This window comes from Scleropages formosus, chromosome 9 (assembly GCF_900964775.1).
Source record: "Scleropages formosus chromosome 9, fSclFor1.1, whole genome shotgun sequence".
In the NCBI taxonomy this organism is placed as follows: Eukaryota; Metazoa; Chordata; class Actinopteri; order Osteoglossiformes; family Osteoglossidae; genus Scleropages; species Scleropages formosus.
In genome coordinates, this window is record NC_041814.1 from 17396436 (window position 1) to 17424133 (window position 27698).

Below are 27698 nucleotides of genomic sequence, written 5' to 3' on the forward strand. Positions count from 1 at the left end.
GACAACGGTGGTTTCGTAGTATTTGCCCTTAGCCATGACAGTTAATGTGAATTTGATGTAAGCCTGATGTTTGAGTATGTGCTAGCTCCATATGGGAGGAGGCAGTGCAGCTACCCTGGAATCCTCGCTAAAAACCTCAGCCTGTTGACTGTTTGGTTAAGGTCAGGTCCTTCAGCGAGAAAACTACGGCCAAATTGTGCGGCAGCTGTCGTTCCAGACAGCTCGATACTCCGCGTTCATCGTGTGGCATCTGTAAATCTTCCTCCTTCACTCATTTTCACACACTCTTCTAAAATAGTTTGCACTTTATTTTTTACATTAAGACCTCATAACTCTTCACATTGTCAGTTTTGCACTTTTATAATTTTAAAATATTGACGGAGCTTTTATAGCCACAGCAAGCGCTGAGAATCCATACAAACTAAAATTGGTCATCTGCGGACTGGTGGACTTTGTAGCCCCCACCCCCCAAGCCCTGCTCCCAGTGATTCTGGAATAGGCTCCAGACCACCACGACCCTGATCTGTACAAATGGTTAATGAAAGCGGATGGATGTATGGATGATTGGTGGACTGGTGTCTTGATGAGGACAAATGTTGAGGCAACGCATGATCTAAGCGCATCATGGCAAGCTGGGAAACAGCAAGCTCTTTTTGCTTAACTATGGCATGCCAGAAAGACATTAAATATTCAGTGAAATAGCCAGTTTAATGAAAAGATATTCAATTTCCCGTCTGTTACATTTAAAAACATGTTGACAAAAGTAGACGAAGGGGGTTCTGGGCTCCAGCAACTCTTTGGCTTTATATGCCACGTACAGTGAGTATCTATGCACTGTAGCTCTATAATCCTGTAGCAATAACAAGGTATTAAATGGCCAAGACAGTCTTTGGTAAGTTGAATAAAAGTTCAATTTCTATAAGCAGTAAAACAGACGTGCATTGATTGGACAAGTCTGAGTAAGTTTAATGGTGGATAGTTCGACTGTAGCTAAAAGTGGTAACAAACTTGAAAATAACACTACTGCCCTTTGCAGCAACCTAAATTATATGCACTTCATAGCATTTTAGCCGTCCTCTAGAATTATACGCACATAAAACTTTAGCTGAGTGTCATTATTACAGCCTTTTTCTTTTTTTAAACGCAACTGTTCTGTGAAAACGATTCCGTGCGTAGTGACGTTCGCCAGAGCGCCGGTCTCGTGCCGCAGAGACAGAAGTTTTACCAAAAAAAAAAAAAAAAAAAAAAAGAGAAAAAAAGAGAAGAGAAGCTGTAGCCCCGCCCCTTCCTCCAGGAATTGTGGGATGTTGACATTCACGCCAACCCTAGAGTGCAGAGTCACACACAAGTCCAGCTTCGTAACTTTCCAAATCAGTGCCTTTTGCCACCGTTTGCTTAACTTTTGTTGGACGGACCCACACGTTAAACGATAACTTGTGGTTGGGATAAAAATAAAGAGAATACGACTAAAAAAGAGGCGTCTTCATCATCACTCAGTGAGTCTCTCTGTAGCGCCTGAGGCGCCACTTCCTGGTAAGACTCAACTCTACTCTCCTGTTTTACTAGTCTATGTTACTCCCAGCGCTCCTCTTCCCCTGAACAGTTGCACACAAATCGGAGGAACTAATGAGCGGTTTGTTTAAAAGTTACTTAAAGGGCGATTTTTCGGTTTTCTGGACGGGGGGTGTTTGATAAACTTTGTTTAGACTCGTCGTGTAGCTAGTAGTTCTAGTTGTACAGCTCCTGTCACAACTTGAATGACAGCAAGACGTAGCTGTAACAATAATAGTTCCTATTCTAGCTTGTCAGTTAGTACAGGGTGGAGGTAAGTAGTCCACGAGGAAAGTGTCTACCTTCGGTAATTTGACACGATGGTTACCAGTGTCATGGAGTGCTGCGCTCGCTTGTAACCGACTGAGCGCGTGGATCCGCCGTGTCACTATGCCATGGCGCGCGCCCCCATCATGATGATCATCATCATGATCATCGTCGTCACCACCTCTGTCACTACTAGTCTCTGACCTTCGTTTAGGTGATCCCTTTCTCTGGGTCACTCTCTGGTCAGGGTTGTACTCTGAGCTAATCTGTCCACTAATTTATCTGTTTTTTCAGCTGGGTAACTTTAAAGTTTAATGTAGCAATAAGGGAACTTAATATTTACTTTGGTTTTAGAAGGTATTTGTCAAGGGTGCATAACCTGGAGTGTGTGGATGGGCTTCAGGGGGCCCAAGAAGTGCAGACTTGCTTTGAAAGTAGCTGAAACTTAAAATATTACTTTGCCGTTACTGTCTATGCCATAATTACATGGGAAAATAGTGACTTATCTGCGATAAATTCGGTTCAACTATTTTCTTTGAATTTATGGACGTTTTCCTGGAAGGAACGCAAAGGTTTCATCAGAGATTCCCGAAGAGCTTTGTGGCCTAGGGAAGGTTAAGAAACCGCAGCTGTAACTCTGGACCCAGGAAGCTTACAGGTGACATGCACTCAGCAGCGACTGTTTGTCTTCTCCACAAACGGACCTGGTGCAACAGAGAGGCCTCATTACAAGTTCAGCTTCGGGCGGTATGGAACCCTGCACTGAGTAACAGCTATTTTATCAGTTCTGAAAACTCCTCAGACCTGTGGGAAAGATTGATGTGGTCCACTACACTGATGGCCAAAATAAACTGGTTCATGAATGCACTCAAAAAGAATGAAAGTCATATTTTAATCCGTAATTAATTTGGTGAACATGGGAATAGTGTATTTCATGGTTTCACAATAGGAATTCTGTACCCTTTTTTTGCTTTGTGATGCAATTTCTCAAAAAGATTGTAATATTTCTGCAGAATGTTCTGGAATCTCACCAACAAATACAGCTTCTTAATTCCTGATAGAATATTTATTAAAATAAGACATTTGCAACATCTTACATTTATTCATTAGGCTGATGCATTTCTCCAAAGCACCTTACAGTATTAAGGTTACAATTACAAGCTAACAGTTTTTTACCCATTTATAAAACTGGATGATTTTGCTGGCGCAATCTAGGGTAAATACCTTGCTCAACGGTACTATAGCTGGAGATTGAACCTGCAACCTTTGGATCCAAAGGTAATAGCTCTAACCACTACGCTACCAGCTGATTATTTGCTAATAAGTAGCAAATCCTGGGAAATTATTAGCTGTTTTAGTAAGTTTGGTCCACATATATGACATATTAAGTATATGGACAGCCATTGTCAATTTATTTGTCTATAATATGAACAATTTTTTGATACAGTGGTTTTTTTTTTTCCCACTCAGCTCTTGATTCTATGACTGTGCACTTTGTCTTGAACAACAACAACACATAAGATATAAATAATCAGAGCTGGACAAAGGCAGTGGGAAGTTCAGAGATACGCTGCGGCACGCTGTAAGTGCAGAGTTTTGATGTGGATGTTGGGTGAAATCGATTGTGTTTGATGGCGATGAAATGCAAGGTGTAGGGACTGAAATGTTAAATCAAGCTGTAGCCCAACTTTCTACATAATTCTTCTGTTGTTACCAGTTGTCAAACATAAGACTGGAAAGCAAATAGATGTGAACTATAATGTTAATGTCATTTGGAATGTTATTAATATTATAACTTTTTGTGGCATTCATACTTTGTTGTGTGTGTTTATAGATACACACAAAATATGCATAGCTGTCAGCAGTTTGTTTCATTTTGTAAGTTCACCTTGAGACTGAACTTTATTAGAATAAAAACTTCAGTATAAGAACCATTTATTCCATATTGTCTTGCTTTTATAATTGAAGATACTGACAACGTAGGATACTAAATAATTAGAGATGTATGTGTTCTGCTAAATGTTATTGCAGTGTATGTGCATTTTTGGTATAAGTCAAAATGCATTTCCTTCCATAAACGCATCTTGACTGTGAGGCTCTTATAACTTTGCTGAAGATTAGCCTCTTTGTAAAGTGAACTAAAGTAAAAAGCCACAGCTTGTTTTCATTTCGCAAAGACTGGAGTATTTTGTTACATGTACTAGACACTAATGTGCATGAGCTGAGTGCAGTTTCACTGGATGGGAATTGATGGCACGGTGAGGCCTGGACCTACGTTTGAATCCCAGCCACAAGAATCCTCTGGTTTGGTCTCCCATACACAGGCTGCTTTCTGGAAGCTGCAGGAAGCATCATGTTCTTTCAGATTTCAAGCCAAGCTGTGCTAGGAGGCCTTTACCAGTGTGGCTGAGGCTTGTGAATAAAAATAGTTTGCAGGCCTGTAAGGAGTATGACTTAGAAAAATTCAGAATTAAATTGAAATGCATTAAATCAGATTCCAAGACGGCATGTTCGGCTCTCACACTGTATAAAAGCTACTTGAATGTTCAAAGTCCAAATTGGATCAATATGCATCATTCCAACTTGTATACACACAAGTTTACAAAGGGTTTACAAAAATGTGCCATTTTCCTTTTTAAGCATTTGCGTTTTTTTTTTTTTTGGACTGCATTTGTGCTTCTATTTGCATGTATTTTTCTTGTCTTATTTTAAAAGCTCATTATTCTGATTGGTGTTTCTTACATGTTACAAAGTGATGTTTATGTTGATTAGTGATGTCTATTTGTAAGAAACCTGGCGCTGGGTACTGCAGTTATCATTCGTTAGCTTTCTATGGTTATTACTCAGTGCTTACTAAAAAGGTGTTTGAAAACCTGACTCACGTAGATAACTGTTGTTGCTGTTTTCTCCCTGCATATTTCCATACTGAAAATAATCATAGCTGCTCAGTTTGCTCATTAATTAATGAAGCAGTGTATGTCCTAGTGTGGCCTCTGACCTCAAATTTGGCCTCTGACCTCAAATTTACCCTCTGACAAAGCTTCCTCTAAAAGGGTTAATATAGAAGGCAAGATAGATTAATCTTTGTAAGAAGCTCCAGGGAAGATGTTTTCTGGATATACTAGAATGGGCCAAGATGATTATTTTGTGTATCTAAAAAAAACACTTTTTTTTGCTGTAATCCATTGTGGATATCTATAAACCTTTACTTAGCCCCTTGTAGTTTGCAGTGAATTTACTGCCTTTCCTGAAATGTAATGTATTCAGCTTTTTTTGCATCTTATTCTGTTGTATCTATATTAAGGCTAGAATATATTTCCAGCTGATAAAAGATTGTGTTTAAGAATTTCATACTGAGGAACAATAAATTCCAAAGAATAACAATCATAGTGGTACTACAGTTGTAAAAGTGACATTGCAAGTCATGTAGTTTCCTCATATAAAGTGACACAGCGAGAAAAGTTTGTCTGGTTTTGATAAAAGGGTCAGGGAGAGGGGTTGTAGCCCCATAAATAGGTAAAACTTGGCCACCATGAGACTGAACACTGATTTTTGTGTGTTAGGGCAAAGAACATTGATTCCTCTCTGGAGCACAAAGGAAGTTCCTGAAGGCATGATGGGGAGAGAAGATGTTACCCTTCAGGGACGCTCTGATCTGGCAGTCATCAGATGCACACTGCCGTAACGGTGGGATGATGAAAATGTGTTGCAGTCGTGCATCAGATGAGCGTGAGGTGAACTTAATTGAATTTGAAAAAAAGAACAAGTGTCTTAAGAAAATGAAGACATTTCAAGGAAGGTCTGCAAGACAATAAGCAGCAAGGGAGGTGTCGGTGTTAATATATGCTCTGCCTTTCTAGCACTATTAGGTGTGACCATGCAACTTGTTCCAGAACAAGTGTGACTTAATTGCTGGCTCTGTAGATTTGTTGCCTCTGTGTTAGATGGCTTGTTCTGCTGTAATGAGCTGAAAGGATTGGGCTCAAGATTAATAAATTAGGTTGAGATGTACAATAGGCAGGGTAGCATGGTGGAGCAGCAGGTTGGGCTGGTGCCTCACACTGCTCCCTGGGCTTTGGGTTTGGATGTGGGTTAGAATCCAGCTCATTTTGTATAGAGTTTGCATTTTCTCCCCGTGTTCACATGGATGTCCATTGGGTGCTCTAGTTTCCTCACACAGTTCAAAGACACTGTGAACTGGGCACTCTAAATTATTCTTAGTACACATTTGTGTGAGTGAAACAGTGTGTGATTGCCCTGTGATGGACGGGCATCCAGTCCGAGGGCTATTCTGCCCTGTACCCTATCTGGAAACAACACTACTCACAGTGGGCAAACAAATTACAGATTTTGCATGAACAGATTTAAATAATATCAGTACTTTTTGAAGAAACTGGCTTCAGTGACCATGTTCTTACATTCTATTTAGTGTTCATTAATCATTTATAAGTGTATAAAAAATTACATTAAGATTTTTTTTATTTAGCTTGTGACATGACAGGTACATTTCATATGCTTGTCATCATGATGCCTCTTCCAGGACTATAAACATGTGAGTCTATTTTGTAATCTTTTATTAGTGTGACCACAAAAGACTGTGGTACTTCAGCTCGTTGCACATGCTGTGACGTCCTGTTGCAGTCATTGCTGGTAAAGCACGCTGATGAGCACTGACATCACGGAGCAAGCAAAAATCTTCATTAGGCCCCGGTTAAATTATTGAGAACTCCTTCTCATGTGTGCTTTGTGTCCACCATCTGTGCACAGCCAGAAGCTGCTCAATGTAGCCGGGGGCCATCGTTTGTAACGTGAGAGGTGACTGCAAAATGGAACACTACAATGAGTGTGGTCATGGGAACGCTACAAAAGTTATGTAAGATATATAAGCTTGCGTCTCAGATTTAGTGTGTGTGTGTCTTTATTTAGCTGTTTGTGTATTATGTGGCTTTTTCCCCCCAGAAATGTAAACAAAAGTGGCCGTGTGTTTAGTTTCCTGTACTGAGTTGTAAGCTACCACCATGTTTGTGATTTGCCAGTTGTATCAATGTGCTATGCTTCTTCTCATGCTTCATTTGTTTCTAAATTTAAAAAAAAAAAAAAAAATACAAGGTATCTCAGAAAAGCTGGTAATGTTAGTAAGAAATTGTACAATTACCACTGAAAGGAAAGTATTTAAACAAGGTGAGAAATTGCAAACGTCACCTGTTGTTTCAACATGAAACATTTGACTGTCAGAGCTATTATAAACAATGTTAACATACTAGTGTTTTTAAGCAGGCAATAAGTCTACATTCAGCCATATGAACAAATTAATTTATGATGAAATCTCTGGTCTCTACCATGTTTACTAGAAGTTGAGGATGTTTTTTTTTCCCCTCAAAGGTATTCCCATAATGTTTACTTTTTTATTAATTCCATAAAGAAATAAGGTAACATTTAAGACATATTGTTAAAATGATTGGGATAATATACTAAATGCCCTGGTGTCTAATTGGATCACAAAGAAAAAACAGTTCACAAAAGCTATCATATGACATTGAATGTGTAATAACCATTTCTGAAATTTGTTACTTGACTAGTTAGAGATTTTTTTCTCTCACCCTGACACCTGAAATTTCATAGTGATGGCATGTTGGTAAAAGCAACAGAAGCCATTGTTTGTGAGTTTAATTTCTTTTTAATTATTTTTTTTTTTCCAGAACTTGTGTTGATCTCTGATGCCTAATCATTTCACTTTAGATCATTTGCTCATTGTCCTCTGTTTACTGGGCTGTGTGGGATGTCAGCTCACACTTGACATCATTTGGTTCTTCTAAAACGATGGCTTATTATGTAAGATCTACTGGAACTGCCGGTGAGTTAAATTGAAATCTAAGCATATATAAAGCTTTTTCGTTGGTAGACTTGAGTTGGTTTCCCATCTGTTTTGCAAGCACTAGGGATGGAGGTACTCTTGCACTGTCCCCTCCTGAGATAGCGCTCGTTTCACGGGGGTTCGGACTCTCTCCATGCTTGGATGGAGTGCTGACAGCAGGGCACATAGCTGCTTCCCTCCTCATGGCATGCCCTAGAGTATGCAGAGCTGCCGAATGGGCTCGGAGAAGAGCTGGTCTCTCAATCAGCACCTTTTCCATGCATCACAGTGCTTGGCTCTCACTCAACCAGAAAGCGGAGCTTTAATTGCAGGTACGCTATACCGGGTAGCAGACTACACTGTGCATTTATTAACACAGCATGAAGTGCAGCGGAGTTCAGTTTTATCTATTTACCAGCAGTGGTAGTTAGAGCCAGTGCCTTGTCGTTGGCTTGGGATCTGTATCCCTCTAGTGCTGTAGTACCCTTGAGCATGGTACTTGAACTGACACAGTAAAAGTGACCCAGCTGCATAAATGGGTAAATAATTTTAAGTAGCTAATAATAATTGCAAGCAGTTGTAAATTAGTATGCAAAAATCTCTCATTGTAAGTCACTTTGGAGAAAATGGGCAGCTAATCTATAAGGAATAATTGTTTTCTACTTTGAAACTTGTTGAAATATATTTTCTACAACTACATCATTTCTGTTCTTGCTGCATTGTGGTCTCAGAGATATTTCTGTGAAGTCTATCCTTAAATTTAGAAAAAAATTAAGGATATGACAAGGTTTGTTTTGTTTTACTGTATACGAACAAGTATCTGTTATGCCGTGCGAAAGTGGGAGTGACATACTGTGGGGATTTATTGTGCCTTTCTTTGATGCCTGCCCAATAAAATGTCCTGTTGTTTGAAACGTTTGAAAACGCTCAGGTTAGGTGGTCTCATTCAAAATTAATGAGCTGGTTGTTTTTATGCTTTTTAACTATGAAGCACCTGCAGAATTAACACATAGTGATAAAAGAAGACTCTCAGGAGAAATTATGTATTACAAAGGGGTCTAAGAGAAAGCAATATGCAATGCGAGTCCTTCAAATGTGCCATCTTACAGTATGCTTAGTGTGCCAGATGCTGCTGGTGCCATGTGTGGAGATGAGGGCAAAATGGTCACAGCTGTATACACTCAAGAATTTCCCTAACACTGGGCTGTTTTGTGGTAGGTGAATGAAACAAGATGTGAATAGGTACATCCATGATGCATATACAGGTGAAGCACACTCTCTTTGGTTCCCTTTTGAGGGGCCTTGAGCCTACTAGTGTCTTTTTGAAATGATTTCTTTAGGTGGGACAGTACAGTATGCTGTGTACACTATTAGTCATCAGGCTGGTGTACAGCTAGTGATTTCTGCTGTGCTATATACTTGTGGTGCAAAATAATGATTACCCTGTAAAAAAAAAAATAATAAAAAAAAAAGAAATGTGGAAAAATGTAAAGTAGGACTATAAATAATCTGTAATATGGGTTGCTGCTCTGCCTCCCTGTGGGCAGCTTTCTTCTTTGGACTGAATGAATTTTTTTTTTTTTTGCACACTTGAAACATCTTTCTGTTGTATAAACTGTGTACTGAGTATGTTTTACTGTGCATGAAGGAAATTTTAATGTATCTTGGTATTGAGTTGAATGGAAATAATTGCTTGGTGTGTTAGTTCCAAGACTTTCAATACCAAAGGAAGTGATTTAAGGTGATTGTTTTCTGGAGAAAACACAAGATGTCCAAGTAACATTTTCTGGAACTGCATGTGGGGAGATAGCTTTATTACACTTAAATGTACTTTATTCCTACATGAGTGGATGTGTCTTGAAATATAATAGCATTCTCAGGTTTTTTGTTTACCAGGATATCGACAGGTTGTGTGTGACATGTATACACTCTAAGTTAAAATAACTGAGCAAAATATTTACCTAGCAGTGCTCCATTAGCACCGCTGATATAATATACCTGTTTAATATTTTCTGTCAGCCAAGTTGGACAGGCACAAAGGGGGTGAGGATAGAGCAAAAGACAGCATGGCAATGCTTATGTCTTGAAATAAATTGGTTGCATTTTCTCCCAAATGACTTAGTGCTAAGCTACTTACAATTACTGTCCTCATTTATACATTTACATTTATATTCATTTAGCAGACACTTTTCTCCAAAGTGACTTCCAACAAACTCTGTGTAGTGTTATCAATCCATACCTTATTCACCAAGGTGATTTACAATACTGCCACTGTACACTGCTTACAAAGGGTCACTCATCCATACATCAGTGGAACACACATACACACTCTCTCTATCACATGCTATAGGTGAACCTGAACAGCATGTCTTTGGACTGTGGGAGGAAACCCATGCAGAAAAGGGGGAAATGTGCAAACTTCACACAGACTGAGCAGGAATTGAACTCATGTCCTCTCGCACCACCCAGGCTCTGGGAGGCAGCAGTGCTACTCGCTGTGCCACCCTACAATTGGGAAATTTTTCTGTGCGGTGGGATTTCAGCTTGTAACCTGTGGGTCCAAAGGCAGCAGCTCTGACCACTATGTTACCAACTGCCCCCTTGCAGAAGTTTGCAAGTTTACTGAATGTTCAATATTCTTTAAGTACCCACATTGTCTATTCTGATATCTTTAGCTTTGTGTAATGTAATGTGTTCTTACCAGCATTTTTGAACTGTAACAGATTTGTGGTAAATGGCATTTGCACCGTGGACACTGAAGATGTAGTGATTTACAAGTTGGTGCTTGTGTTAGTGTTGTTGGTTCTTTGGAATGAATATGTTTCCTGGTTTATATGGTTTGTGAAAGTATATCTTATGTTTTATGGAAAAACATTAAATTGAAAATGGGCTTAAATGTATGCATTTCTTTTAGCAAAGAAGTCCCAGCAGTGCTCTCACTGTGTATGAAATGCATTAGTGCATTTTCCACTGTTATGAAGGTGTGGGCTGTGTGCAGTGCCAGAAGGGGAGAGGATTTTTAATACTTCATATTGACCTTACTGAACTAAAGTTTAACTTTTTACACGGTTTTATGTGGACTGAGGACTAGGGTGACCTTTTACTATTTGTTCCATTTTTATTAAACCTAGAAAAAGGATAGTTGATCTCTTTTGATTCACATTGTCATCTACTGTAAGTTATACACTGCTCTTCCCAAGTTCTGTTGGGGCCACAATATCAGAACGAACCATGGGCAACGAGTAATCAAAGAATACACACAAAATAAAAATAAACTTTGGGTTTCTGTAGTTCTGTTCATGGGAGTGGGAAGGCCCACTTAATGATCATATAATCAGGCTCATGTTTAGTTCATAGCTTGTTAAAGACCAGCAATTTAAGGGTAATTAAGACCTTTCCATAAAGATGCATTGGCATCACAAATATAAAAAATATGATTTATAAGAAGACTATTAGGAATTGAAACATCCTTCTACAAATGGAAAAAAATACAGTATAGGAAGTGTGAGTTGTGGCACAGTGATTGAAATACTGTAGCAGGAGCTGGAGAACCTTCTGTCAAAGTGTTTACTAGGATTTTGGTTGGACCATTTTACAAGAAATTGAATCTTTGGAAGAAGCTCTTTCAGTCAAGACTTTAAGACATATGCATACAAACTGAACAATACGCTTTAAAATTATATTCACTTAAATATATTCTGAAATCATACCAAAAGACTATGCTTGACATAGTGACTCATAGGGCATAACCAGACTTTGTCTGACAAGCCCCTAGGTCAGGTTCGTCATGTAGGTCTTGCATTAATGCAGTGTAGCAAAAATGGTCCAGTAATGTTTGGATTTTACTTGGTGAAAAATTGCTGTAGTTTAGCAGTCATCTCGCATGAAAGCTGGCAGAGAAGCACAGATGCCGGAGATGTCTTAAACCTTGGGACATGGGATGTTTATCACTGTTGGAGCAACACGGCAAAGTCCACAAATCCCAGTAACTTGGGGAATGTTATTTGACAAGTCGTGAAGTGAATAACTCGCAGTATTTGATAAATCCAACCCGTTTTTTCTGTACTGCTATAAAAGCAGTAATTTGGGTACAAATTACATTATTATAGTAAAATTAGAAATGATTGTTGTGGTTGATAAATTACAGCTCTTTGGAAAATATGTTAGGTACGAGAATGAAACACACTGGACGTGACTCATTTTGAATATATAAAGCCTACTCTGGGGAGCGGTTGAAAAATTACATCTCATTCATGCCTGGTAACAGAATAAGCAGAATGAGACAAATCTAAAGATGAACCTGATTGCTGCAGGGTGCTGTGTCCCATTGTAATTCAAGATGAGAGGGAGAAGATTGACAAACAGTACATGAATGTACACTGTGGTCACCATGATGAAGGTTTTCAAGCGGTTAGGTGTCCTTATAAAGTTTGGCTTACAGGACTCAATGACGCATTCCAAGTACATATCCAGTTCTTGTCAATGTTTGGAATATACCCATTACAGACCCTGAATGTCACAACATGGTAATAAAAAGTAAATTTATGGCTTCATCTTATTCTGCTCTGGAAACAGCCCCTGAAAATCTTTAAGCATTTGCACATCAAATCTGAAGATGTGCACATCCTGCACCACAGCTACAACCTCTTTATTTGAATGTTTGAATTTATTTGAAAGTGAAATTTACAACCTTTTTGCCTCAGTGAAAGAAACATCTTTGGGTTGTTTCATAGCTAGCCGTACCCACCTTCCACTTGGAGCTCCTGAAGACTTGGCATTTCTGTACAGACCTATTGCATTAGGATAGGTGAATAAGAAAGATGAATGGGTTGTTGACTATATAGCTTTAAAAACTGTGTAGGGAACTGGAAAATTTAGTCTTACTGGAATATCTGTGTCAGTAAGCAAGCAAGAAGTGACAAATGACACTGATAATGGAGACGGGGGTGTAGATCACAATCAGTGGTGCAGCAGGAAGTGAAGTTGGAGCAACTGACTGAGGTAATTCAAGGGACAGCACACTTTTTTTTTTTCTTTCTTTCTCTCTAAAGCCAACATGATTCATGAAATTTCTGTTCTGGGTAAAGGAAAGGAACAGTGTGAATTGCCAAACAGCAAACTGGAAAACTGGAGAGTTTCTTGGGATGTTGGGGGATGCATTTATACTCTGCATCAGCCCTTAGCTTGGAGCTACCATGGTGGGAAAAAGAAGACCTTTGAGTAAAAAAATTACTGAAATATACCTTGATGATAAATGCTGGTAAAACTACCTTTAAAAAATCGAATGAGGCTGTCGTTGACTTTCTTGAGGCGGAGACAGTAAAGACTTTATTATGTGATGCTGCAAAAGAGAGAAGCCATACTAGTCTACAGGTAATACAGTCAGGGGCAGAGTTAGGTTGTTGTTACTGGGAGGATTTCTAAAAAGAACCATAATTCTACTTTTGTTCTAGGTCTATAATAATAAGATTTGAACTTTCTTTAATATTCTCTGCTGCCTAGATCTATGACTGTTTGTTACTGTTAATTGTGTTGCTTTACTTTTTTGCTTACATTTTACTGTTTTAAAGAACAGTTAATGTGACTGGTTGCATTCAGGTTTGAATTTGTTTTTCAAACCACAAGCTGATTCGAAAATATACCCTAAAAATGTATTGAACAGTAATTGGCACTCCTGATGATTTCTGGAGCTGAGACTTTAATTATAATAGTAATTAAAATGAATTGGAGAAGGTGGGTCCTTCATTTCTCAGCCTTCCATCATTAGGCTTTCACGCGTCAAAGGAGGTTAGGGCAAAATGATCACATAGTGTTCCTTCTTTCATGGAAACTCAAAGGTTTTTCTGTTTCTTGTAATCATGGGTGCACTTTTGCTCCTGTATGTTCTGCATCTCAAAGGGCCTTTTGATTTTTCGGAGTCCCAAACTTTTGGCGATATAGTAGGATTCAGACAACCAACTTGAAAAATGTGCTAATGTAATTGTTTTGAGTTTTTTTTTTTTTTTTTTTTTTTGTCTTGAAATGCAGCTGTGATGATTGGATGCCCCTAGTGATATGCCATAGGCTTGATCTGGACTATTAACACAGTCTTTTTGCTTGGCTGCACCATTAGGTCTACAGTTTCTACGTCTTTATTTTGAAAAGGCAGGAAGTTGCGTTCAAACAACTGGTTAACGCTGTCCTTCGTGTGGCCTCTTCAGAAAGTGGAACTGACTTGTCATGCTAATGAATCTGGTTCAAGGTTCGAATATCACGAGGGATGTCAAGCTTTGAGATATTGCAGGTCCATGCTATCCTGTGCTGGGATAACAGTCAGTTTTCAGTCACATGTCAGAGTACAGTGTGCTAAAATATTGTATGAGTCTAAATTGAAAGCCACTGACTTTCATTCTGGTGAACTACTAATTAGCATTGAATGTAATTGCTAATATATTTCTCGGCAGTAACCCAGTTTGGATAACAATCGCTATCAGAAGTCAGTGTGTTTTATGCTGAGTGGTTGGTGGTCTAGACTAATTATATCTTGAGGCTAAATGTAAAGCTGCTAAATGCTTAGTGCAGATTTATCTGTTTTTACCCTTTAAACAGTCACCATCTGCTAAATGAATGTAAAAATATGTTATAGGAAGAATAGTTGTTAATTTTTTTTAATCAGGACTTTGAGTTGTTCTTAGTAATCTGAGATGTCTCATTTGCAATTGGGCGTGTTTACATACAATTAAACTTGTATTGTCAAGAATGTGAAAAGATCATTAGCCTTCATCATTCAAGGGTTTAATTGTGAATGAATTTTGGAATGATTAATGATTCTTAATGCTTTAGCAGCCAGCTCGGAAATCTTGTCCGATTGGAGTTAGTTTAATTCTGTCAACCTGAGAAAGTGTCATATGCCCTGAAGCGTCTGAATGTTGTTAGCAACATGGTCACCTTCTCTGACAGTCCAGGTGGCTCTGTGAAATTTTGTTAGAATTTTTACTTGAAAGATGAAGATGTCCTCTTCATGTGCACAGTGAATTGTTTTCGTAGTTTAGCATATGAACAGGTGAGGTATACGGCTCGGCTTTACAGAAATTATTATGCTACGAGGACACGGCATTATTAGTCTTTTGTCTTAGACTATGACACAGAATGCTTTAGGAAGTGGAGTTTGTGTTCGTTTACCCGGGTGTGTTGAACATACACGTTGCATGTTTACACAAAATATTCTCTGGTAATTACACTTTTTTTTAATTGTTTGGCACCCTACAGTTGATAAATTCTGGCATCCTTAACAGATTCTCTTAACAATGGTGTAAAGGAACTTGATGGGTTGTAGATGTGGATCCAATACCCTGCAGTTATTTCAGCACAGAGATGGGTCACAAAGAAGCTGACATTGCCAGGCCTGATCTGAATTGGTTGAAGCTGAAGTGCAAGTAATGGAAGGAGGGCACTGATCCAATAGAGCGCCAGTCAAATGCCATCATAAAGGCCTTGCTGCCTGCTGTATTCGTTGTGACTGGAAGCAGTGTGTTCTGTTCATTTAATTGCAGTTTCCTAGGGAAAAATCTAAGATCTCGTTTAACTTGGGTGACTGTGGGATTTTGACAATAAGTACTTTAGCACGCCAGTCAGTTTGCCTGTAAAGTGTAATTTTGGCTTGGAGCGTGAAAAATATTTCTGCTGGTATTCTCTCTTGTACACATGCTGTCATCTGTCTGGTTTTTTACAAGGTTTATAATCGTGTCATAAACAGATGGTCTTTAAATGAGGTGTAATAGACTTTTTCTATGCTTTTTGGGTATGAACTGGGTAGAGTGAATAATGTATATTAATGGATCACAATTAACAAAGAAAAATTAATGTGGGGGGAATAGTTACAAGAAAATCGGAAATGTAATCCCAGAAGAAAGTAGTTTTGATGGAATGTGCTAGTTGATTTTGATGTTAAGAAAAAGGTTTTGTCCATGGCAGATCTTGAGAAGGTCTTGTCTGGGTGAAACTAGACTGAACAACTTTGTGCCTCATCATTGCAGGCAAACGCACTGATATCATTTGTATTGAGTAGCAAGTGTTGAATTTTCAGGATGAAATACTTGTGGAGCTGCAGCTTTATGAAATTATATTTTGTCAGTGGACGATGGTTGTGATGCACCACCTGTTAGAATCATCACAGTTATTCTTTCACATGACAGCCCATTATTGCTATTTTTATTATCTGGAAAATCTTGTAATTTCTTTTGCTATTCTCTCCATCTGGAATTTCAGTCAGATCTATATCAGTATATTATAGTCTTCTGTATATTATAGACATATGAATATGCTAAAATTTAGATAAATTTATTGCACATATCAATATTCTTGACCACATTCTCTTAAAAAGTGAGAAGACACCATACACTGACTCAGCAAGGGTTAAATCCCAAAGACCAGTATTGCCGTAAGATGAGACTGCAGTATGGCCACCTGAGTAACGTGTTATTGCCTGGAACAGTGGATGTACAGACGATTACGTGCTGCAGCGCCCCTTGCCAGGTCTACATGCTTGACATTACCAGAATTCCTGGAACTTTTTTGTATTTAAAAAGGGGGGGTCCTTTCTGGCTCTTTGACTCTCTGAAAAGTCAGTCAGTTAGAAATTGTTTGTTGCGTGTGTTTGACAGGGACGTGAAGGCTCCTTCCCTATGGATGCCCAGCTTCAGGGCCAGCAGGCCGCCATGCCGGGGTGTCAGCCACAGGTAGGTGAACGTTCCTTAGCGCTGGATGTTTACAGAAGACATTGAAATGGGAAGAGGGTACTCAGCTCCGAGTCTTGAGGTCTGGAGGGCTCGCTGCTTTCTGTTCCATCTGTTCTGTTCTGTATATCACTCATTTAGCGTTTAATTCTCAAAGTGACTGACAGTTTTTGTTCAACTTTTTAAAACATAAACTAAATTGAGTCATTAAAATCTTGGTGAAATGAAAAACTGCTTTCATTTGATATCATTGAGTCTAAGGCCTAAAATGAGTAGTATTTGCTTGAATCCATTGCTGTACTGCTTCCTCTGTTTTCTAGCTTTGTCTTAATGTGTTTCCTGAACTTTGGTGTTTCTTTCCCTTGACACACATACTTTGTATATTGAAGCAGTTTCAGGTCCCATCTCTTAGTACAGATAAGTGTTGGGATTTCTAACCGTTTGTCTGTTCCAGTCTACTGTGAGCGAAGCTCAGGAGTGCTGAAGTTCTGAATTGGCTTCATCTCCCCTCTTCTGTATGAGTTCCCCTGTCAAGTTGAGCAGAAGGCGATAATCAGATTCCGAGCTCAGGGGAACTGCTCGTGATGCTATGGCAGTGCTTCTTGTGCAGGTCTCATTTACCTTTTGTGCGATGGCGGAGCTCAAGAGTGTTACCAAATATTGTGTTAAATACATAATGTGTCCAAAGCCCATTCTCAGTATATTCTATATTGAAGGAAGTTTTTAAGCACTTGCTTGATGTTACATCTGCCTAAATTTGCTTGAGCTGTTGAGATGCTATATATTTTCATACCACAACATTTTAAAAAAAAAAAGCTTTGGAGAAAAGTTTGCAGAGACTTAAGCTTTCTCAAATGCAGAATAGTCAGTTACATGTTCCACATCTGTATAGCTTTTATTAAGTTTGTCTAAATAAGCTCCTTTAGTTGTGACAACCTAAAAGTGAATAAAGCACAGAGTTTTATTATGTGAACAGTAAGTTACAGTTTGCACATTACAGTATCCATTTACATCATAATTAGGGTTTATGCCAAGGAGATACAGCATCTTCTGGGAGATGAGCTAATGCTGTGTGCTGTAAGGGAAAAGGTCAACATCTTTGTCTCACCTTTAGGTGCTTTTCTGTTTGATTAAAGGTACAATAAGCCTTCATTGGTTTTGGACTGATCATTGTGATTTTCCTTAAATATTTGTGAGTAGCAGGATAGGTTCTTTGATGGTAATTTCATTTACTAATATGTAGGTGTATCTCTGTATATAAACAAGCATGTATGCAAGGCCAATAAGGATGTGTTTAAAGCTATATAAAATGTGTCTGTAGAAAAAAGATAAAAGATTTGTAGATATAAACATCCGTGTTATTAATTTGTAATACTCTACTTTTTCGTAAAAAAAAAAAAAAAAAAAAGGTTTGTAAAAAAGTTTGTGTGTGTGGATACAGTGTGTGCACGCACACATATTAAAAGCCTTGTTTTTAACAGAAAGAAAGAGATATGTACTCAGGCTTCTGATGACCTGTTTCTTGCTGTGTGAAACATGTCTCATCAAATTATTTTTTGAGGCCAGAATTAAAGATGACGTGTGTTGATCGATAGTTCACAGCTAGGGTGTTTCTGTTTCGTCATTACTGCATAAAAGAGCCAGAGATTTACACACATGCACCATATCTCCCCTCTGTTGACCTGTACACCAGATGGCTGTCCTTTTTGTTCTGTCCTGTATAATAATGGGGGAAACGCGAAAATGAGTTCGTTGTGGGAGACCATCTGATGTGTAAGGCGTGTATAATGGGAGTCTCTACAGAAGCACAGGTCACCCCCAATCTTGACAAGACCAATGGACTCTCAGCACAGCCCTGTAAGTGCTGAACTTCTCATTTGGTCAGAGGGAATAGCAGATTATAGTGTATTGAGCAGTATCTTCGATTATGTTTCCTGAACATAATGCTGGAGAAGAAAGGTATTTGAATGCCCTGCCTAGATTTCACATGGTGGTGTCCCTGTCACCAGCTGTCAGTGCTGCACTGACATGTCAGGCCTAATGCTTTGTGCTGCTTCCTGTCCTTAGCCTGCTGTCCTCCTCTCTGTCAGGGAACCATTGTACTTGTGTTTCCATTTACGCCCGTGTCACTGTGGCCTGCCTTTGCCTGCATCTCCTCGCCTGACATGCTGTCCCTTCTAGCGTTTTCCAGAAGGCCATGCATAAAAACACATGGCAATAGTGTCAAAAAAAAAAGTGAAAGAGAAGTGAAAGCAGTGCGATGTTTGGCAGCTAAATTGTCAGTGTTAAACTTTCTAGTAATGAATTTTTAAAATAATGCTTTTAAAAAAAAAAATGTAATTTTTACAACTGGCACTTTAGAAATAAAAATGGACATTAATGAAAATAAAAGGACACCGCATAATTCTTTGTTACCCTGGCATAGATTTTGAAGTACGCCACAAGGTTGCAGCCTCCTCTTTTGCCACACCCGCCTTCTCTTGGGATGGATGTTTTGGCCCCTGTCCCCCATTGCACGACAGCAATTGAGTTTTCCACAAGCCGCAGTATGTACCAAGTTGTGTTGCGCTTGGCGAATGACCTGGTGGTGGTGAGGGGTGTGCCGTGACACACCGCTCCCCGCGTCAGCGCTGTGGCCCGAGCCGTGTGATGAGACAAAGACGGGGATGAGACAGGCCATCAGTCAGCCCCCGCTGCCCTTTGAAGGGAGGCCACGGGGCGAGAAGGTGCCGCAAATGGGCTGTGAAGTTTACATACACTGCCCACTGTTAAACAGATTACCTCTAATGAAGTGTCTAATGCTCAGGCCGTGTCAGCCTAATCCTCGCTGGCAGCTCGTCCCTCGGCTGCCAAAAAAGCCACCGCCCTCTGGCCCTCTCCCGCCATGGAGGCCGCCGCCGTGCGGGGAGGCGCCCGCTGCTAATCAAGCAGGACAGTGTGCGATCTGACATGCAAATGTAGGTCATTGCATATGTAAATGTGTGATTACAAACCTGCATGCCAGAACACATTAGCGAGACTTTGCTCTCAGCGTGCGGCTGTCACAGTGCTTTAGAGGCTCATGCTAACATTTGTCAACTTACCATGCAGTGGGTGAAAGTAATTCCCGGGCTTGTTTTGGCCGTGCGGACGCCCAGCTGACCGCTGTGCCTCTCTGCTTCTTGTGTGAAATCAGCTTTCCTGCTGATTCTTTTTTTATTGGTGTTACTGAACAATAATATGAAATTTGGAAAAATTACATGTATATAGATCCAGTTTAGAAACGGTTAGTCTGTGATCAGATAAGGATCAGTAAATTAAGGTATTTGTTTTCTTAATGGGACTCAACAAAATAGTCAGTAGCGGTGTATTAATTTTAGAGGGTACAATGTACAGATTTCTGTCTTGAACGTTCAGTTAGTCTGCACCTTCCTTCCTGTCCATATTTACCTTATATAAGACAAAAGTAATGTTAGTGTCAAACAATAAACTGTTTCTTTCTGTCAATTTAATCGGAAAGTTAGGCGACTCACTGTTTTTTAAAAACCCAGCATCTGACATAATAATACTTGCATATTAGAGACACTTTGTTCTCAATTTTACCTCTTACTGTTCAGTTACCTTTATAGGCTCTCCAAATGAGCACCTTTTGATAGTAATGAATGTTGCATCACATGAGGAATGTATCGCAAAAGCTGCATTTGTGTCATAGATATATTCAAGGTCAGTGATTTATGTATGGCTTTTATTCAGCTGGACAATATTTTCCTAATCATTGTATGTAGACAAGATTAGAAGGAGATAATATTTCAAGCAATTAGAAGCAAATAGAAGATGCAATTTCGGCTACATTTTCGTGTGTAGTTCATTTTCTTTGTATTATTTTTTTAAGGTTTAAAAACTTTCCTGCTTACATGTTTAATTTTATACAGTAAAAGTCTGCCAGTGTCTAGAAAAAAGTTACTTGCAGTGTGTGTACGAGGGCTAGAGTGGGGGGTGTACATGGTAAACTGATCGATGCACCAGGGCACTCTAAGTATGTGTACATTTCCCCAGGTTTTACTCTATGCTGGCTTTGTTTTACTCTGAATAAAACAGAACAACATACATCTAATCCTGCTCTTGTGGTTTTTGAGGACAGTTTTTTTTTTTTTTTTTTTTTTTTTCCCCCCTTCCTTTCAAAGTTAACTACCTTCAAGGGAGTCCTGTGGCCGTTTTTGCCAAGTCCTTTGACATGTGGCATTCTGATATATGTCACCTTTTATAGCCATGTTTTATGTGGTTTAAAGTTTGCAAAAACCCTCTAAAGGTCATTTTTTTTTTTTTTTTTTAAAGCATATCCGACGGGCTAATTTGGGATATTGCTTAGCTTTTAATTTTAGATCTCAAGTGCCACACGATTCATTGTGAAAGCACTCTGGGGGGTTTGCCTCTAACTGGTATAATGTAAGTCACTTTAGCGGGAGGGACGTTGCAGCCGGGTGATGCGTGCAAGCAGACATTGGCGATGAAAGCCGCTCTTGTTACATTTGTGTCCACTGCGCTCCATTAGCAGACCTCTGACGTTTTGCATGAAAAATCTCCCCAGTGGAACGCTGTCTTTGCAGCCATGACAAAGACTGTGTACTGCTTCTTTATATAATAAGCACTGTGAAACATGTTGGTTATTTGAAGTTACATGACATTTACATTCATTCGCTTTGTGGATTAGTAAGAGTGGTCTTGTTCATGGCCACGTAACAGACAGTGGCAAAAATTTCATACATGCACTTCTTGTGGAATCAGTACTGTTATTTACTTTAAAGGAGCGCTCTTGTTGTTTGAGTTAACACTGATATAATCTGATATTAATTATAAATGTACAAGTCAAAATAATGGGCAGGGTTAGCATTTTTGTTAACCTTTTTTGTCTTTTTTTTTTTTCTTTTGTAGAAGCCTCTGCAGCCTGATATGGGGTACAATTCCCTTGCCAATTTTCAGATTGAGAAGAAAATTGGAAGAGGACAGTTTAGTGAGGTGTACCGTGCCAGGTACTTGCTCGACAACACATCTGTAGCCTTGAAAAAAGTCCAGGTAAGACTGCACACATTTCACCATGCTGTCTTGAATCAAATGTATTGAGCAGTGACAGATGTTTCCTGATGTAGTACCCTTGACAAAGGTATTTGCCCTGAATTAATGCAGTAAAAATTACCCAACTGGATAAATTATTATTACTTATTTAGTTGACACCTTTGTCCAAGGCAATTTACAAAGGCACACTTCACAAAGCTACTTAAACGTATATACCGTCAACACAGCAGAGGCATTTAACACACACATTCACACGCACAGGGCAATTTTTTAAGTCAGTAATGGGTAAATAATTAAAAGCATCTAAGCACATGAAAATAACATGTTAATTTGCTTTGAAGAAAAGTGTCAGGTAAATAAGTATTATGACTCATACATTAAAATTTTTACCAAAATTTGCTCACCATCTTGTATTGATATATGCTTCAAAAATAGCAGAATGTTGTTTGAAAATGAGCCCCCTTTCAAGGAGCTTATCTAAGATTATTTCCCGATGTATAAGACAAAGCAGTCTAAATTGCCCCCTGGTCCTTCCCCAGACACCTTGGAGGCAGAGTGTGGGCATCTGGGATATGTTCCCTGCCAAGCCTGTTGGTAAAACAGTCACCCATTGTTGCTTTTAAGGTCAGAGAAATACTGCAGCTTCTCCATTATTTATTTATTCATCACATTATTTTTGGTTTGATGTAGAACTGAAAATGGTTTGATTTACAAAATTAAGATGTAACAGAAACTGGACACACAGTAAAACTGGTAGTGCATTTTCATTGTGAGAAATTAAGCTACTGTGTTGTTATTTTTAGTGAAAATTTTCAGTGAAAAACTTTGCTAGTGAAATTTCTTACCTCGCTGCTTATTTGCTTAATGCATTTCCTTCCCATTTCATATGCAAATGTAGACTGTATTCAAACATCCATAGTGACAGTTTGTGAAATTGTTTGGTTTGGGTTTATTCAGTAACTGTAAAACTGAGACCCACTTTTCCATGGCAGAGCATCACAGTTCAGTTCCTGCTGCTTCCGTTTTGAAGTATGGTAGTTGTTTTTTTTATTACCATAGCAGAATACCCCCGCCTGGGAGCTCATTTTGCAAATTGCCATCTGTGTACAAGACTGACATCTCTTAAATCAAGCTAGCTGATCATATGGGAAAGTTACTTTTTGTTTTAAATGCATCTAAATATGGAATAGTATTGCAATTTTGGATTCTGTGAGAAACACTTAAGAGGGTCAATAATCTTAAAGACTTTCTGAGAACTTTTATTATTGATATATTGATGAGAAATATGTATTCCAATGCTAGGAGCCTTTACAGGCAATAGGTTGACTGTAAATCTGTGTTTAGTGTAAACGTGTACTGTTCCTCAATTTCTAACAAGTCTAAAAGTAGTTATGTGATGCTGGACTGTGAGAGGGAGCTTATATTCCAGTGCACAGATGTACTACTAAAGGAGCCCGCCGAATTATAATGAATGTTTTAAAATAACCGGTTGAGCGTCTTGCCATACAGTTGTCATTCATAGTTTTGATTAGTTTGACAAGGACTTTGCTGGCTGTGGAAGTGTCCCACGGTGCTGACAGAACGCGGAAGAGGAGCACCGCTGAACGCCAGGTGTTGAGACAGGTGTCTGCAGCTGGCACTCGTCTTCTAATGTCTCTACAAAGATATCATTTAGTGTCAATTCCTGTGACACGGGGAACAGGGAAGCCATGAAAAGGCACAGCGTGTAAAGGATTGGCAGGGGAGCCCAGGAGAAGCATTATTGTTTGGAAAATATTTGAAACTCTGGTCCTACTGTTTTATCAGTAGATTTTATCCATGTATAGCAAAATAAATAACACTCCAGTAATCAAGACTTGCACTGAGTTGTAGAATTTCTCAATTGTTAAATTTTAACTTGGATTTAACTTTGATTTTGTCTCTATAGCTTTAATGGAAATGTTTCCATATTTGTTTCTGTCTTTAGGGAATGAAACTGCACTATATCGTACAAAAGTGTCATTAAATAATTCCACACTGCGGTTGTTGACGATGATGTTGTTAAGGCTGTATTTGACTTGGCTCACAGTTGAGGACTTTGGGGGGGGGCGGGGTGGGTGGTGAGTCGGTCACGCCCCACCCCTGCTCAGGTGTGTTGCCCGGGTGCACTCTGTTCCACGCTGACTCCTTGGATGCAGGCAGCCGTGCTTTCCGAACACGCCGTAATGCCGCTTCTCTCCTTTGATCTCTTGATAGATATTCGACTTGATGGATGCCAAAGCTCGGCAAGATTGCATCAAAGAAATAGACCTCCTTAAGGTAAAAAACCAGAGGAGTGAGAAGGCGGCATCATGTGTTGTATTATGTTTTCTAAAGGTGCCTCTGCAGAGACCCAGCGCTGGAGAAAAACAATTGATCTGAACCAGACGAGCCGTTTCTTGTGAGGGGAGCACAGATCACTAGCTTTGTGTGTCATTCCTCCAGGCTTAGATTGACTCTTTTTTTAATGCCAAAAACTATAGTTTTTATCTTTCTCAGTCATGTTTAGAAAGGGGGCCACAGTGCGTTGCGATAGAATTGTATCAGACTCCCTTATGGGTCTTTTGATGTTTTTCTTCTCTCGTATCTTTAGTCTTTCTTTTAAATCAAGCATTTTCGTTTATCAAACTGCCTTAAACAGACATGCGCATTCACAAACGCCAACTAACAAATTAACGACAGCTTCAATAAATCACCCTGCCTCCTTGAACTTTTTTTAAATATATATTTTTACTTAGAATTTTTTCTTTTGCATCTTCTTGCCTGCCTCGCTCTTGGATGGGTTTCTTCCCCTGCTCCGAAACTTTGCTTGGCTTGTTGAGTTAATTGCGTTGACCTGGATAAGTGATTTGTTCCGGGGCCTGTTGACTCTCCACATTTGCCTGTATCAGTAAAACTGTCCTGTCCTCACCATGGTGTCTTATCTGACATGGGTTAATTGGTGGCATTGTGGGTATGTTATTCCTTTTTTCCTTTCTTCATTCTATGTGAGCATTCCGCCTGGAAGGAAGTGTGCGGGAAGATGAGAGGTGTGAGGCACCCCTTCCAAGAGCGTGTAGCCACCCTGGGAGGGCACGCTGTGGCTCTCACCCCCCCCCACCCCGAACCTGGGTCACCCCTTCACCCTTCCACCTAAAGCAATGCCTTTGAACTGATGGCTAATGAATGTGGTTGCCGCACCAGTCCACCTCTGACAACTAACAAGCATCTGTGTGAAAGTGGAAGTCCTGCATTCTACCTCGGTGGACAGGACAAAAATAGCCTCAAATCGAAATAATGAGACAAGGCCTTAATAGAATCAGACCGAGATCCCTGGGTTTCTCACTGTCTTATTTGCCTCATGATATTTATTTTTTTGTACCTTGACTTAGTGTGTTTGCTCTTTGTTGCTGCCCTCCCACCAAAATTTCTTTGCACTCATTTTTAAGACTTTCTTTTTAAGTGCGATAACAATCTGTACTTTAAGCCTTTGTGATGCAAAGACACTTCTTCCTTTCTCATCACGTTGTCTTTTTCCAGGAAATTGACACTCCTGCTGCACCGCTTCATAATCAGTGGCAAAACATTGTAATTCCCCAACTTAATCACGAAAAGAGGATAATTTATCACAGAAATAGAACTGCAAAATGAAAACACTGCTTGGTCTGTTCCGGGCTTTTGTTAACTATTTATTGGTCTACTTTGATCTGTATAAAGCTGAAACCAGAAGCAGTTTGCCTCGAATGTGATGCCAAATGGGGTGTGAAACTGACTGAAATGAAGGCATGATGGTTGCTACATGAATACCAACATGAACCACCTGTTTTTCACAGAGACAATAGTCGGGATAGTCTAGGAAATGCAGTTTGATTTTTATAAATCTGTATTGTCATGTTGCAATTTTTGCTCCTGGGTGGATGCAACAAATTCATGGGATGCTAATGTTCATTCCTTTTCTTTTTTTCTGCTGGGCATGAACACCTTCTTGAAAATTCCCAGCCTGTCAAGCCTGATATGATGCTCTGGTTCATCCTTCTCCTCTAGTGTCAGATGCTCGTGTCAGATGTCATCTGGCCTGTTTTGTGTTTGATACGAGTTTTTGTCTTTACTGGGCTGCATCTGGTACTCGGTGAACAGCCAACAGGAAGTGAAAGAAGTCTGCATCTGTGGTGTGACTGCTGTTTTCATTAGGGAGAAGTGTTTTTAAAGGCCAGACAGAACTGTCACCTGAAGAACAAAGATTTCTTTCCATCAGCTGTTATCTGTCTGCCCTTTTGACCCTTTGTTTGCTCTTGTTGGGATCATGGAAGCAGCATTCTTTGCCATGACTTTCCAGGTTTTACAAGTGTATATATCAAATTAGAACATTTTGTATATTCTAAGGAAATACTAATGTATATTTAATCAGCTAAGAATGCTTTGTTGGAGTGACATGTTGTCTGTTCATTTTCTTGCAGCAATTGAACCATCCTAATGTAATCAAATACTATGCATCATTCATTGAAGAGAACGAACTTAATATAGTTCTGGAGCTTGCAGATGCCGGAGACCTTTCCCAAATGATAAAGGTAGGAGACTTTATTTTAAAAAGAGTTTTTTGAAGGTGTTTACAATGACAGAGTAGCTATATGTTCAAGTCACACATCTGAGATCAGGTTTACAGGGTATGTGGTAGAGGCCAACCATACATCAGCTTGTAAACAAATTCTAGGCTGTTGAATAATCGTGATAGATTTTAATGCTTTTGCTAAACTGCACATTTTAGTATGTTCAGTCAGTGTACTAATGTTTTCTAATTATACATTTGTGGTTTCTAAAAAGTTTGTAAAACATGTAATGTCTGAGCCCTGTACTTAAGCTTCAGCATTTGTTTTGAATCAGATTTGTATACATCTAATATAAAGATTTTTAGTATTGCATACTTTCATTGTCTCCTTTTTGTAATACTGATTTTTATTTTTCTGTGGAAAATTCTTTTCATACAGTAGTTTTTGTTTTATCTTAAACAACCAACTATTTTCTGTAACTTAATCAACTGATTCTCCATTCTTTGTTTCCTTGTTCCAGTGATGCTAACCCTTATAGCTGATATTGGCAAATGCTTCTAAAAACACAAAAAATTCATGACTGATGTAGTTGTTGCTAATACTGGCGAGTAAATAAACTTATTTTTTTTTCCATTAACCATTTTGAAGCTGTTGCTGTACTCTTGTGTGAAACTCTACTAGACATATTTAGACTCAAAAGCAGATTTTATTTCACAGTAAAAGCAGACTACAAATCATCAATTTAATCCTCATACCAAGTCCTTTTTAAATAAAAAGGCATAGAATTGATTCATAAAGCTGTTTATAACCTCTTTCAATGAAATATTATTTCAGCCATTCAGTTTCTGACCAACTTAGCGGAATCTATTTAATTCAAAACAGCCTAGATGTGCAATGAAATATTTTTATGAGCAAATGAGTCGGATGATGTAAGGGCATAATAACTTGAAACGTAGGCTTGGTATCTATATTTAGTACACACAGGCACTGCAGGTGAAGGGGTGTGCTGTTGTGGCACAGCAGATCACCACTGTATCACTGGTGTTTTACATTCTCTTCTGTCCCAAAAGTATGTGTGTGTGGGTTTTTTTTTTTTTTTTTTTTTTTAATTTAAAACCTCTTGTCACGTGTAGTGCAGATAAGAGCTTTGTTGAGTTATTCATATTTAATCATCAACTCTTGTTAATAATTAAGTCATATTTATTAGTTATAATATAGTTAAATATGTATTGGTAGATTGTTTTCGATTAAACCTCACCATCCGTAAGGTACAAATAAAGATTAAACTCTTCAGCATGAAATAAATATGACTGTGCAGCATGTGTGAGACAGTAGTGTGAATGCATGAATTTAACATTTTTATTCTTTTTGATTTCTGACCATTTCGGAATTCAAATGAAATCAAATGGCCCTTCATTTGCATGCACTTACAGAATATTGCATGTGCAGTGTTTGCTTTTAAACACACGCAGGGCCGAGATGCACCCCATTGACATCAAACAGCCCTCTGATATGCAAATGGAGGGGCTGGGGAAGAATAGCTTTGTTTGGCTGTGGGCCAAGGCATCTCGAGCTGAATATTACATACAGAACCGCTTGAATTATTTCCATGAAAAGAGGGTGAAATAGGCAAAGTGAATCGGTGGCACAATGGAATAATAAGGAGCACATCATGGAGTACTTGCAGATAATTTTCCACATTTACCTGTGCAGAAG

The 27698-nt window shown here is 39.0% G+C and overlaps 1 protein-coding gene across 1 annotated transcript in view; it reads left to right on the plus strand.

Moving 5' to 3' along the window:
- Window positions 1-3321: 3321 nt before the first annotated feature.
- LOC108935306 (serine/threonine-protein kinase Nek7) overlaps window positions 3322-27698 on the plus strand; it is a 44463-nt gene continuing 20086 nt past the window's right edge. The window contains exons 1-5 of the mRNA XM_018753810.2: window positions 3322-3400; window positions 16315-16389; window positions 21298-21438; window positions 23674-23736; window positions 25893-26003. Coding sequence (XP_018609326.1) covers window positions 16336-16389; window positions 21298-21438; window positions 23674-23736; window positions 25893-26003 — 369 coding nt within the window. The 5' untranslated portion in view covers window positions 3322-3400; window positions 16315-16335. The remainder of the gene's footprint in view (window positions 3401-16314; window positions 16390-21297; window positions 21439-23673; window positions 23737-25892; window positions 26004-27698) is intronic.